Here is an 11943-nt window from a genome sequence, read left to right as displayed (position 1 = left end):
GACGCACCCAGCCAAGCCCCTCCTCGTCCCGGCCCCGCCTCCATCACTCGCCGCCATCTTTTTTCCTGGCGCCTCTGGCCAGAGCAAAGATGGCGACTGCTGCCTGGGGAAGTCACTTGATCCTCCCAGCGTCGCTCCTGATTGGAAGACTGGGCCAGCGTCGTCAATGTTGATTGGCTGAAACCTTAGCCGGCCAGGAAGGGCATTGAGGAGCTTGGAGGGTGTTAGTTGCTGATTGGTTGATCACCGCAGGGGCGGGGTAGGTGACTGGGCACGGCTGGCCAACTTCGCGTGCTGATTGGCTGTGCCCCAGGTGGGCTGGCATGGGGCTCGGGGATTGGTGGGTAAGTGGAGGATTAAAAAGTTGCTTGGCTGTGATTGGAGGAGAGCTGGCTGGCTGGCTACTTGCCAGGTCACCCTTGGGCTCTGTGCAGAGCGGGTGGGGATGGGGCCTAGCCTAAGCCATGTGGGGTCCCCCCAGCACCTGAGAGGCAAATGCCCGGGGGGCCCCTAGAGCTCCCCTCCAGTGCCCAGGGTGCGTGCACAGAGACCAGGGCCTGTCTGCACAGCACATGGCAGCACTATCGCCATAGCGATCACCCCCCCCACCCGTCGGGGTCCCTCGCGCAGGCACTGAACGCCCCGACACAGCTCGCCCAGCGCTGCGCTCGCCAACGAAACCCCCGTTGCCTGTGGGTTAGGGTGACCAGACAGCAAGTGTGAAAAATCGGGACAGGGTTGGGGGTAATAGGAGCCTGTATAAAAAAAAGACCCAAAAAACGAGACTGTCCCTGTAAAATCGGGACATCTGGTCACCCTACTGTGGGTGGACGTGTCTCACACAGCGACCGTTCTGTAGCTGACCCCTCAGGCCTCATCCTCAAAGGAAACGACAACACTTGCCAAAGACACACCTGGGAGCTTAAATGCATAACTTTACCTGATGCTAAGAACCATGGACTGAACAGAGACATTGGATTTATGGCTTATTACAACAATCTGTAACCCACTAACTGCCCTTTTTGTCCTGTGGCTACAGGGATATTAATGGGCCGCTTCATCTTAAATGGTCCCTTAAAATATGTGCTAACTATTTATGCTAAACTAGCTTATATTTAGGTGTGATAGATACTCACTGGCCCTTTCCCAGACCTGAAGAAGAGCTGTGTAGCTGAAAAGCGCGTCTCTCACACTGACAGAAGTTGGTCCAATAAAAGATATTACCTCCCCCACCTTGTCTTTCTAATAGCCTGAGACCGAGGTGGCTACAACAACACCGTATACACAAACAACACACGATTAACATGGGAACTCCCTGCACAGGATCCCAGAGAGGCCAAGAGCGCAGCAGGGGTCAAAAGGATGGGATGTTTCTATGGATACGGAGAGCATCCACAGCCCAAAAGCCAGGATTACACACAAACCCCTTCTAGAAGCCTTGGAAGAATCTAGATACTCCTCCTTCAGGGCCTAGGCCAACCTCTCCCTAACAGGATTAACTCTCCTTGGGGGCAAGTCCCTGCAGGGCTCCTTCCTGTGAACCACCTGCTCCTGGCTGCTGGGACAGATGGGATTCTGGGCTAGGTGGGCTAGTGATCTGATCCAGTCTGACAGTCCCTATGTTCCTGAGCTGCTCTCCCAGATTCTTGGGCTGGGGCCATGGCCAGCAATTTCAGGAAAGCAAGTGCAAGAGGGGCACACACATGACCCCAACCCATGGGTTTCTGAGTGCCCACTCCCAGAGTGGGATGTGATGGGGACATCTCAGAGATGGCAGGCGCCCTTCGTGATCTCATCAGACCCCCAGATGTTTGGCCACGGGTGATTCATGTCAGGTGTGGTGCTGGAGCAGCCTTTCCTGTGAAGCAGCCCAATAAGCAGGCCAGTGCGGCTTGTGCAATCTCTTCCCAGCCTTCGCTCCCTGCCACTCCTCTGTTGAATCAGCTGCACACAGAGGGCAGCAGCACGTGGGTACTGTAAAGCAATTGCATCATGCAGGGTGAATCATGCTACAGGCAGGGCACCCTCCTCCCTCTCTGGATTCTCTCTGCCTCTCAGCAACCGAAAGTGCCTGAAAGGCAACCTCAAAACTCCCAGGAGCATCAGTCAATTACTCCCCTCCTCCTGATTGCACCATCCAGCCACAGGAAAGCTGTGGGTGGAACAGAATGGGGAGGGAGGCAGGGAAGACTCTACTGTATCTGCATTACGCTGGGATAGTCTAATTCCTGATTACTCCACAGCATCATGCCTGCAGGGGAGCAGAGTGAACCAACAGCTCACATGGTCCTTCCTAGAATGTGCCATGTGAGATGCCAGTACTCGCATTATTGAGCACCAGGAAAAAGTGGCAGGGGACAGGGAGGAAAGCTCCTGTCTGTGGTCTAACATGTCAAGTTCTGCTGCAGTCCAGACCCACCATGGCTAAAAAGACCAGCAGCTCCCTCCCTGAACACTCCCTGGAGCGCTGCAGGATTGACACCTGGGCTGGCCCCAGGGTTCCTGACATAGAGATGTAGCTGAGGATCTCACAGCACTGTCCAAATGCTGAATAGTGAAGGCCGCTGCACTGTGATTACTGTGCCTGTCTCCCTACTGTGAAGGCTTGGGAAACCCCCAAGGCCTAGTTCCTGTACACTCCCACTCCTGAGACCGGGAAGCAGGTGGGACTGAGATTTGTTTGAAGGTCCCCCACCCACGTGCAGCTGCCTCTCCGGCTGCTCCAGACTGGCCCAGATTCTGCAAACAGCACTTCCAGTCACCTTCCTGGCTTGAACGGTACCTAGCCAGCCAATGCTGCTGAGAGAAGGGGCTGTTTGTCCTGAGGTCTGTGGGTCCATCCTTCTTCCTGGGAGCTACCTAGACACATCGCAAACTGCCCGTGTGTGTGCAGGGTCATTTTGTCTTTATGAGTAAGGTGTAGACGTGACACACCCTCCAAGGGGTTCCAGGGGACTTGAGAGGTGCCTGCAGGTAGGGTGCAGCATCCCTTGCCTTCACTGACACCCCACACTGCAGCCTGAGGTTTCCCGTGCTTTTTTGGGCAGCCCTGACCCCAAGAAGGGCAGTCTTCTGCTCGTGGGAAGGGCTCTGTCTCGGCTGAGGCACAGAGAGGGGTTTAATGCCCACCTGATCTTGCTCCTGTTATTTATTCACTGCTGAGAGCTGTTTCCAGACACTGCTAGCCCCAGAGCAAGAAGGGACAGTATCACTACCAGAGTGTCTCCTCTATTCAACAGCAGCATTGTATGAACGGGAAGATGGTGCTGATGGACCAAATACATCACTGGGAGGGAACACAGAATCCAGCAGCAGAGGACGCTGGCTCATCAGGGGACAGATACAAAACTGCAACCTGTCCCAAAAATCACTCTGCACCCATATGCACCCCCCATCCATCCAGACCCAGCCAGCCCCCATCTATCACAGCTTGGGCTGTAGTTAGGATACAGGGAAATTTTTCTTCCCATGCTGTCCAAAGCCGCTGGGATGTTACATCCCTGATGTCATGGAGCCGGGTTGCCTTGGTGATTGGATGACACGCACTGATGGATGTGCTGGGGCGGGGGGGGGGTTAGGTCTGCAGGGCCAGTGTGCTGGCACCTTCCCCAGGCCCGGGAGCAATGCCCCACCCCCACACATTCACTCACTCACAAGCATTCTGAGAGACGCATGCTCTCCTGCTCACATGCTGCTGACTCTCTCTCACACACACCTGCAGTCTCTCACCACACACCATCTCTTGCTGTCTCTCACACACTCACACCTCCCAGCTCCCCAAATTGGCATGACTGGCAGGCTCTGGTCAGGAGACAACCAGAACTGGAATAGCAGGGGGGCTGTGGGTTGGAATTGAGGGCATCTGCAGAGCTGGAGTGGGAGGATTTGCCCAGCTCCTGCCAGCACTGCATTGAACACCAGTGACACCAGCTTGTTGCTTCACAAGCACCAGATTCACATCCAAATTCTTTATAAAGTGCATGAAAAAGGAAGGCTCTTGTCTGGACCCTGGTGGGACAAGTGAGTGAATCAGGGGCCGATTAACATGGAGCTAATTCTGTTGCATAGTCACATCATTATAAATCAGTGCCCAAAGTCTGGCTCATCCCTGCTCTGTCTGTATGCCAGCTGGTCCCCTCTTCCCACAGCACACAAAGCTGCTCAGCATCTTGCACAGATGCAGTGAGCTAAATAGAGCTCTGCCTCCCTGGGCTACAGTGCACAGACAGAGCAACCATCAAAGCATGTGTGCCAAGAACGAGATACCAGAGGAGGACAGCACAAACCTCCTTCTCCCCACCCCAGCTCCCAGGTGCCCTTTAACTCAGAGAAGGTCCCGGTGACAGCACCAGCCAGCTTGTGAAATTGGGTGTCTCGGTTTTCCAAAAGGTCTGTGATTCTTGCTGAGTCACGGTATTTTCCACTAAACTCCCACTAGCTGGAGAAAAAGGTAATGGGGGGCAGAGTCCATGTGTGAGTGGCTGCAGGCGGTGCAGGGTGATGGGGAATTCGGCCCTGAACATATTCCAGGAGATGTAAGATAGCCCCCACCCCGAAGGCTCAGGGAAGAGCCGCCTGCTACCCAAGCTCTGGCTCTCTGCTGTCATGAGGCTACCAAGCAGCAGTGTGGACATGGCAGTGTCAAGCCCAGCCCTCCCTGGCACTGGGAGCAGGCTGCTCTGTGCCATCACACGGCACCCACCAGAGGGGCCTGAATGGTAGCCCAGCGTCACGTCCCAAACATACCCCATGTGGGCCACGCAAGGAGCCTAAGGGCAGGGGACGCAGCAGAGGCCGAGGGCGTCACAGGCCCAGAGAACTGCTGCGCTAACTGGACTGCCACTTGCTGCTCTCTGTTAGTGCAAGGTGCCTGCTCTGCCCCAGAGTGCCAGCCCCCCAGGAGAAACAACTTCCCCCACCCCCAAAGCTTGGGAAGCCATCAAGCCAGTGTCTGTTAATGTCATGCAGACCCTCAAGCCACCCAGCATGGGGGAAACGGGGTGGTGTCCAAGCTGTCACTTTCATTGCTTGTGTCTGGGGCTGGCCCTGAACCATTCTGGCTGCACTTGACCCTGCAGTAGCTGCTGCCCGAGAGATCCTGGAAAGAGTAAGTAAATCAGACTGCTTCCTTGCTAGTGCCTCGCCTCAGGGCTTCCAAGTTCCACCCCCTCCACAATACAGGGATTCAGCCTCACCTGACCCAGCCACTGATGAAGAAATCAAGCCCCAGAGCATCACTGGCAAAGCCAGGACTAGAACCCAGAAGTTCAGACTCCCACTCCCCTGCTCTAACCATTACAGCCCCATCCCCTCCGCAAGCTAGAGCCAGAACCCAGGAGTTCCGACGCCCAGTCCTGCAGCTCCGATCCCCAAACCACAACCCCCTCTCAGAGCTGGGAATGGCAGCTGGACGTCAAGTTTCTGCTCACCAGTCCGCTCTCCCCTCCAAACCCGCACCCCATTCCCGCTCCCACACTGCTCCTACCAGCTCACAGTCCAGCGCTGACTGTCCCCATGTGTTAGTTACCAGCTGAACTGCTGCGGGTCACTCAGCCAACCCCACACCTGCCCAGTCGGCTGATAAACAGGAGACAAGGGGTGCGCTGTCATCCTGGGATACAAGCCAGGACTGGGCTGTGGGTGAGTGAAGGGAAGAGACCAGAGTGCCATCTCAGAGGAGGAGCCAGATAGTGCTGATTGGCACAAAGAGTCCTGTCAAAATAGGATGAAATCATCTATTGCCCTCGGCTGTAGCCCAGGCTAACTCCTCCCTGGCTCGAGGGAGCAGCAGAGAGCTGGAGCGCTGGCAGGGACATCCTTTGCTGCGGCCAGAGGGACATTTAGACGGGTGGTGAATCATCAAAAAGCAATTGCAGTCCAATTACTTTCCCTGGTGAAAATCGCCCCTTTACTTAGATTAGGTGAACCCTCTCCGCCCTCTGGATGGCTGGGATGTACACAGTGATCCGTGGCTGGCGTGTCTTTGTTGGGTTAGATGGACTGTCTCTCGTGGAACCAAACATCAGCCCCACGTAGCACTCATCACTCACTGTGCTCTGCAGAGGAAGGCTAGACTGGGATAGCGACTTCTGTGATCACGCCATGCAGCGCTGGTAGACTGTGCCAGGATGAAGGTAGTACGGGTCCAAGTCCTCTCCCACAGCAGGAGCAAGGCTGGCAAAAGTGACAGACCATGTGCACAGAAGGATCCTTCTATTTCCCCCGTTAAGATCCAGCTTCATAATGTCCCACCCACCTGCTAGCAGGAAATGGACAAGCTCAACTAGACGCCATTGACACTGGAGACCCAACACAGCCACAGGGGTCCCAGCCCGACTGGCCAACGGGTCACTGTCAATCTCACCTGCCTAGGATAGGAGAGCACCGGGCTGTCAGCTGTTGAACAGGGCGTAACTATTTAATGAGCAACTCCTGCTTGTGCATCAGCAAAGGGGATTCATGCCGTTGAGCTATCAGCAGCTTGTGCTGCCCAGGCTCACAGCGAGTTCCCAGGGCACGGCAGGGGGAAATCTGAGATGAGTGTTTCCAGCTGCCTAGGATGAAAGCATGAGCTGGGAAAGGGATGTCCAGAAATCTGGGGTGGATTCAGGCAGAGGCTGGATAGCTGCTTGCTTGAGTCACCACATTCCAGGAAGGAATTCCAGTAGAAGCAGCATGCCATCCAGCTGCCAGCCTCCATGCTCCAAGAACTCAGCCCTAGGAGCAGACTGGAAAAGGCTGAAGCCCGGAAGAGAAGTTCTCCTCTCCACGAGGCAGGGAAAATTAATAAGAATTAAAGGAGCGTAGTGATGTTAAATTAAATGGATTAAAAACTCGCTGCTAAGTCTCAAAGTGTAACGGTAAATACGGAATCATCTAGCAGGTGTGTTTCCAGTGGGGTCCCCGAGGTATCGGTTCTTGGCTCTATGCTATTCAATATTTTTATCATTCATCTAGGAGAAAACATAAAATGATCACTGATAAAGTTTACGGATGAGAAAAATTGGGACAGTGATAACAGAGGACAAGGTCATTGATTCAGACTGATCTGGATCACTTGATAAACTGCAGGATGGGGGACTCTGTCCTGGGAAGCAGCAAGTCTAAAAAAATAAAATAAAATGTGAGACTTAGTGGGTAATCAGCTGAATGTGAACTTCCCATGTGATGCTGTGGCCAAAAGAATGAATGCAATCCTGGGATGCATAAACAGGGGAATCTTGAGTCAGAGTAGAGAGGTTATTTTACCTCTGTATTTGGCAGTAGTACAACCACTGCTGGAATAGCACATCCAGTTCTGGTTCCCACAAAATTCTAGAAGGAAGTTGATAAACTAGAGAGGCTTTTCTCTGAACTCATGACAAGGATTAAAGGATTAGCAAACAAGCCTTATAGTGATAGACTCAAGTAGCTCAATATATTAACTAGAAAAGTTAAGGTAAGTCTGTAAGAATCTGATGGACTGCAGGAGAGAGATCACAGGGAATTTTAAATCAAGATTGGATGTTCTTCTAGAATTATTCTAGGAATTATTTTCGGGACGTTCTGTGGCCCATGTTATATAGGAAATCAGACTAGATGATCACAATGGCCTTCAAATCTATCAGTCTGTGAAAGAGAAAGGAGACTAGGGAGGGGAAGGGAAGGTGGGGATTTCCAGAGAAGCTTAAGGGCTTGTCGACACTTTAAATTTAAATTCATACCCTACCTTAATCCAAAGTGCAATAGCTGTTCAGTGTGGAGTTTCTTATTCTAGAATGAGCGTATCTTCTTCCAGTTTAACTTAATCTACTTTCAAAGTAGGTTAGGTTAAACTGGAATAAGGCAGTTTTATCCTGAACTAAGAGTGTCTGCACTGGGACTTGTCAAGAATAGGAGTTACTCCAGAATAATTCCATGTGTAGACAAGCTCTTACGCTGGTAAACTGCAGGCTGGATGCACATACCCTATGCTGATTGCCACGGACAGAGATTTTCCTGGTTAACTTCTTTTTCGGATTCATGCTACGGCTGCTGTCAGTGATGTTTCAGTGTGTATGAAATCGTAATCTTCCAGGCCTCTGTCAAAGGGACCGTGTGTCCAGTCCTGTTCAACATCCCAACTTCCCCTCTCCTGGCACCAATTCCCCTCCCCCTGCACCTTCCAGGATAAGCCAGGCAGAGATATGTCACCAGATGACCCAAAAATAGTGGGGCCCAGAAGCCATGGCTATTTGGTGCTTTCATTTAACCAAGAAGCATGTCACTTCTGACAGCCTATTCCTTCCTCCTGCCCTTTGGTCACAACACAGTTATCCCCTGAGGGCTCACACACTTCATGCTCTGAACAGTAAAACAGCAAACACGATACAGAAAGGTTCTAAGCTCATCTGCTTGCTCACCCGTGCTCCCAAGGGTGCAGGCAGTGGCAGGCTCCACAAGAAAGTGGCCCTCCATGTGCATCATGTCAGGCTTTACTTCTTCCCAGGGCCTCACAGCAGATCACCTGCCCTCTGCAAGCTAACTGTAGGCAACCCGATGCTTTACCAATCAAAAATACACTTCCCAGTTGCACAGCTCCATACATAGCCCCCCCAGTCTCCCACTGATTTTAGCCTTGTCACTATAGACTGACTTGTTTCAAGCTGTTTCTATCATGGATGTTGTTAGATTACAGCTGCACTGGCAGGAGTCAAAATGAACTATGAAGTCCCACAAGAGCGAAGGCCTCCAAATCATTGAGAAAGTTAACAGATAGGGTTTTATAGATGGAACAGTCCTTCTGAAAGACCTCAGTTAAAAAAAGGCCAGCTGTTCTTGAGCAGGTTCACACAAAGAGTGACGGAAACAAGCATAGGATCAGCCTTGGGTCCAGAATCTAACTAAATACTGAAGGGCTGGAGCAGAGTCAATGAGACGCCTTTCCATTATTCTCTCAACTAGAACAGCACCTAAAGGGCCTGAGCAGGTGCCACTAACATCCTGTGCGGCATAGAAGGGTGAGAAATGGGGTGACTTAGACAAACCTGCAGCTGGGATGTGAGCTCCCAACAGGGCCCTTGGAACAATCATGGAGGGCCAAGCAGTGCTGCCGAAGCAGCCTCTCTTGGAGATTTGGCAGCCGTTGGGAATACAGTTAAGCAAGGGGTTCACGTCAGCATTCTGCATTTTCCTAACTCCAGTTGAGCCTTACGTGCCGCAGCAGCACGCAACCAGTGTAGCTATGGATACGCTGAGCTGTTGTTGAAGTACTGCTATCAAGTGGCCAGCACACATGGCTGGGGGTGGAGAGAAAGACCTAGGAACAAATCAAGGAGCCCTTTTTTCTCCTGTGTGGCAAGACCCCTAGACCAAATGGGCACTACTTAGAGATGGGCTGTAACTGACAAATGGAGCTCGCATTGCTTCCCATCGCCAAAGGCACCCCCATGCTGTGAGGCACAGCCAGCACAGCTCATCCTTCGAGGGACTCTGTAGCCACCACTGTCATTCCATGCCTCCACTGCTGTCAGGAGCTGCTGCCACCTGCACCCAGACACAGGATTGAATACATACAGCAGAGCAAGAATGCATTCAATGCTCAGATTATCCCTGTGACTTTCATTTTAAATCAGGACACCAAAGATTAGAGGGTTTAATCAGCCAGGGAAAGATGGCATGGCTAGACTTTTTCTCGGCCACAACCTAGGCCTTTCTGATCTCTCTTCCACTGCAAAGGCAAAACCACTTCTAGCATTTGGATAACACAAGGTGAGCAATCAGTGGTCAGTTTATAATCCAGTTATCCCTGCTAGCTGGCCCTCTGGACTGTCTCATGGGCTGAGATTTCCAGCTTGCTTTCTCATTCAGAAGGATCTTTCTGGTTCTAACTTCCTAATGGAGAGAAGGTAGTGAATTCTCAGGTCTAAGCTGGTGAGCAAAGATTAATGAGATGACAGAAATAATTCACCAGCCATTGATCAAAGAATAAAAATACAGTGATGGCCCAAGCTAGCAGGTCAGTGGAGTTTTCAAAAGGCACTGGAAAGACCTAATGATAACACACAAGAAGCTTGTTGGTTTCTGGAAAAAGGGTTTATTTGAAATAAGTTTTCTGAACCTAAGAACGAGACAGGATATAAAACCTGCCAGAGCAACAAACACACCAGGTCTCACAGAGGCCTAAAAAAAAAAATTAAAATAAACCCCTATGGATGATCCCTTGTCTGCATTCTGCCTCCCCCCAACACCAATGTCAGGAAGCTGCCCTAAGAAACTAAAACCAAATCCCCATAACAAACAGAAGAGGGATTTGAAAGAGAAGCCCAGGGGATCTTTCAGGATGAGCCATGTTTGTTCTCATCTCTAAAACAGTAACAACAGAGACGGGAAGATTTCCAGTCCAGAAGTGGGCGGGGGGTGATGTTATAAGGGAGCTGAGAGCTCCCTGGGGATCCTGGGCAATGCCCAGGTCAGTTTATTTGTGTCTTGCTGTAGGGAATTCCTTTCTCCCTTTGTCTCGGCCTCCAAAGTAGCGCACCTTGTGGATCAGCTGCAGCTGCTTCTCCACTGTGGCCTTGATATCCACTTCATCAGGGATATGGACATAGCGGACATTCCTGCCCGTCACAAACAGGTCATCCAGCTGGGAGACTCTGCCCTGTCTGTCTGTGAAAGTCACCTCAGCCAGGCGAATGTTCATGAAGGCGTCCACATTGGTGATGCGGCCCAGCGCTGAGCTCTCGTCGCGGAGATCGACTGTGGTGACATAGCCATGGATACCCTGGAGCAGGATGACCAGGCTGTTCTCAGCAATGGTGCGCTCTTTGACAGAGTGGCTGATTTCCATCACACAGCGCTACCCAACTACAAGGAAAAAGGCAAGAGAAGCCTGTGTAACACTTGTGAATTCACCCCATGTTAACTCTCTCTAACAGGTCCTGCTGCTACCTCTGATTGCCCTCTGCCTCCGGTACTACTGAGTTCTGCAAAGTTTGGGACTGTTCGTAGGGAACACATTACATAACAAATACTTAGATTGCTAAAGCTTTCAAGATGAACTTAGCACTGGTACACGGGACTGGCCAGACAACAAGAATCAGTCTCCAAAGTTATCTCTGTAACAGGCACATCATGGACATCAGCAGATGCTCCAGACATACACGACCCCCTGTTAATGTGCCTCACTTCTGCCCTCTGAAGGCCAAAGGGGAGTTGTCTCTGTCCCATTCACCCCTTAGCGACTCTGCTGAGGCAAGTCAATAATGGGGAATTCGGTGCCTATCGTGGGATTACTTGGGGGGATATGTACGCTTCAGAAGGCAGCAAGGTCTAGAAGCCTGAGCAGGGGCCCAGGAGACTCCAAAGTCTGTGCTCCTGTAACGCACAAGCCATAGAGCATCCCCAAAATGACTCCTAGAGCAGAGCTTCTAATTCTTGATTTAAAATTTGTCATCGGCGGACACTCCACCACAAACCTCGGTAAATTGTTGCAACAGCGAAAATCGCGAGCCTTATTTCCAGCCCGAGCCTGCCCAGCTTCAGCCTGCAGCCCTGGGTCCTGTCAGCGCCGCCTCCCCCGAGCCTAGTGCCAGGCCTGACACCCCCTCGCCAGCCCGGCCTGCGCCCATGGCTGCCCCGTCAGGGCAGAGCGCCGCATGGCCAGGGCGGCACGGACCCACCCGTGCGCAGCGCGCGCCAGGGCGCCGCGCACCGAGCGGCCCAGGCACCGCCCGCGCGCCCGCCGCTCCAGGGACGTCAGAGCCCGGCCCCCCTCAGGCAGTGGACCCGCGCACCCTCTGCGGAGCAGCGGTTCACAGCGACACTGCAGTTTGGGGTCTCCCCGCCGCCTGCCCCGTCCCCCCACTTCGGGCTCAGGCCTGACCCCGCCCAGCGCCTTCCACACGGGCCAGGCCGGCGCGGAGCGGGAGCGGGAGCGGGCGCGCGCCGCGAGCTGCCTCCAGCCTGGCTTTGCTCCACGGGCGC

The 11943-nt window shown here is 52.7% G+C and overlaps 1 protein-coding gene across 1 annotated transcript; it reads right to left on the bottom strand.

The window, feature by feature from the left end:
* Positions 1-10031: 10031 nt before the first annotated feature.
* On the bottom strand, positions 10032-11153 carry LSM10 (LSM10, U7 small nuclear RNA associated). Its single transcript, XM_032766775.2, has one exon. The coding sequence runs from the start codon at positions 10805-10807 to the stop codon at positions 10436-10438; it is 372 nt and encodes a 123-aa protein (XP_032622666.1). The 5' UTR covers positions 10808-11153; the 3' UTR covers positions 10032-10435.
* Positions 11154-11943: the final 790 nt, after the last annotated feature.

This window comes from Chelonoidis abingdonii, chromosome 25 (genome assembly GCF_003597395.2).
Source record: "Chelonoidis abingdonii isolate Lonesome George chromosome 25, CheloAbing_2.0, whole genome shotgun sequence".
Classification (NCBI taxonomy): domain Eukaryota; kingdom Metazoa; phylum Chordata; order Testudines; family Testudinidae; genus Chelonoidis; species Chelonoidis abingdonii.
This window is presented reverse-complemented; position numbering and strand designations above follow the sequence as displayed.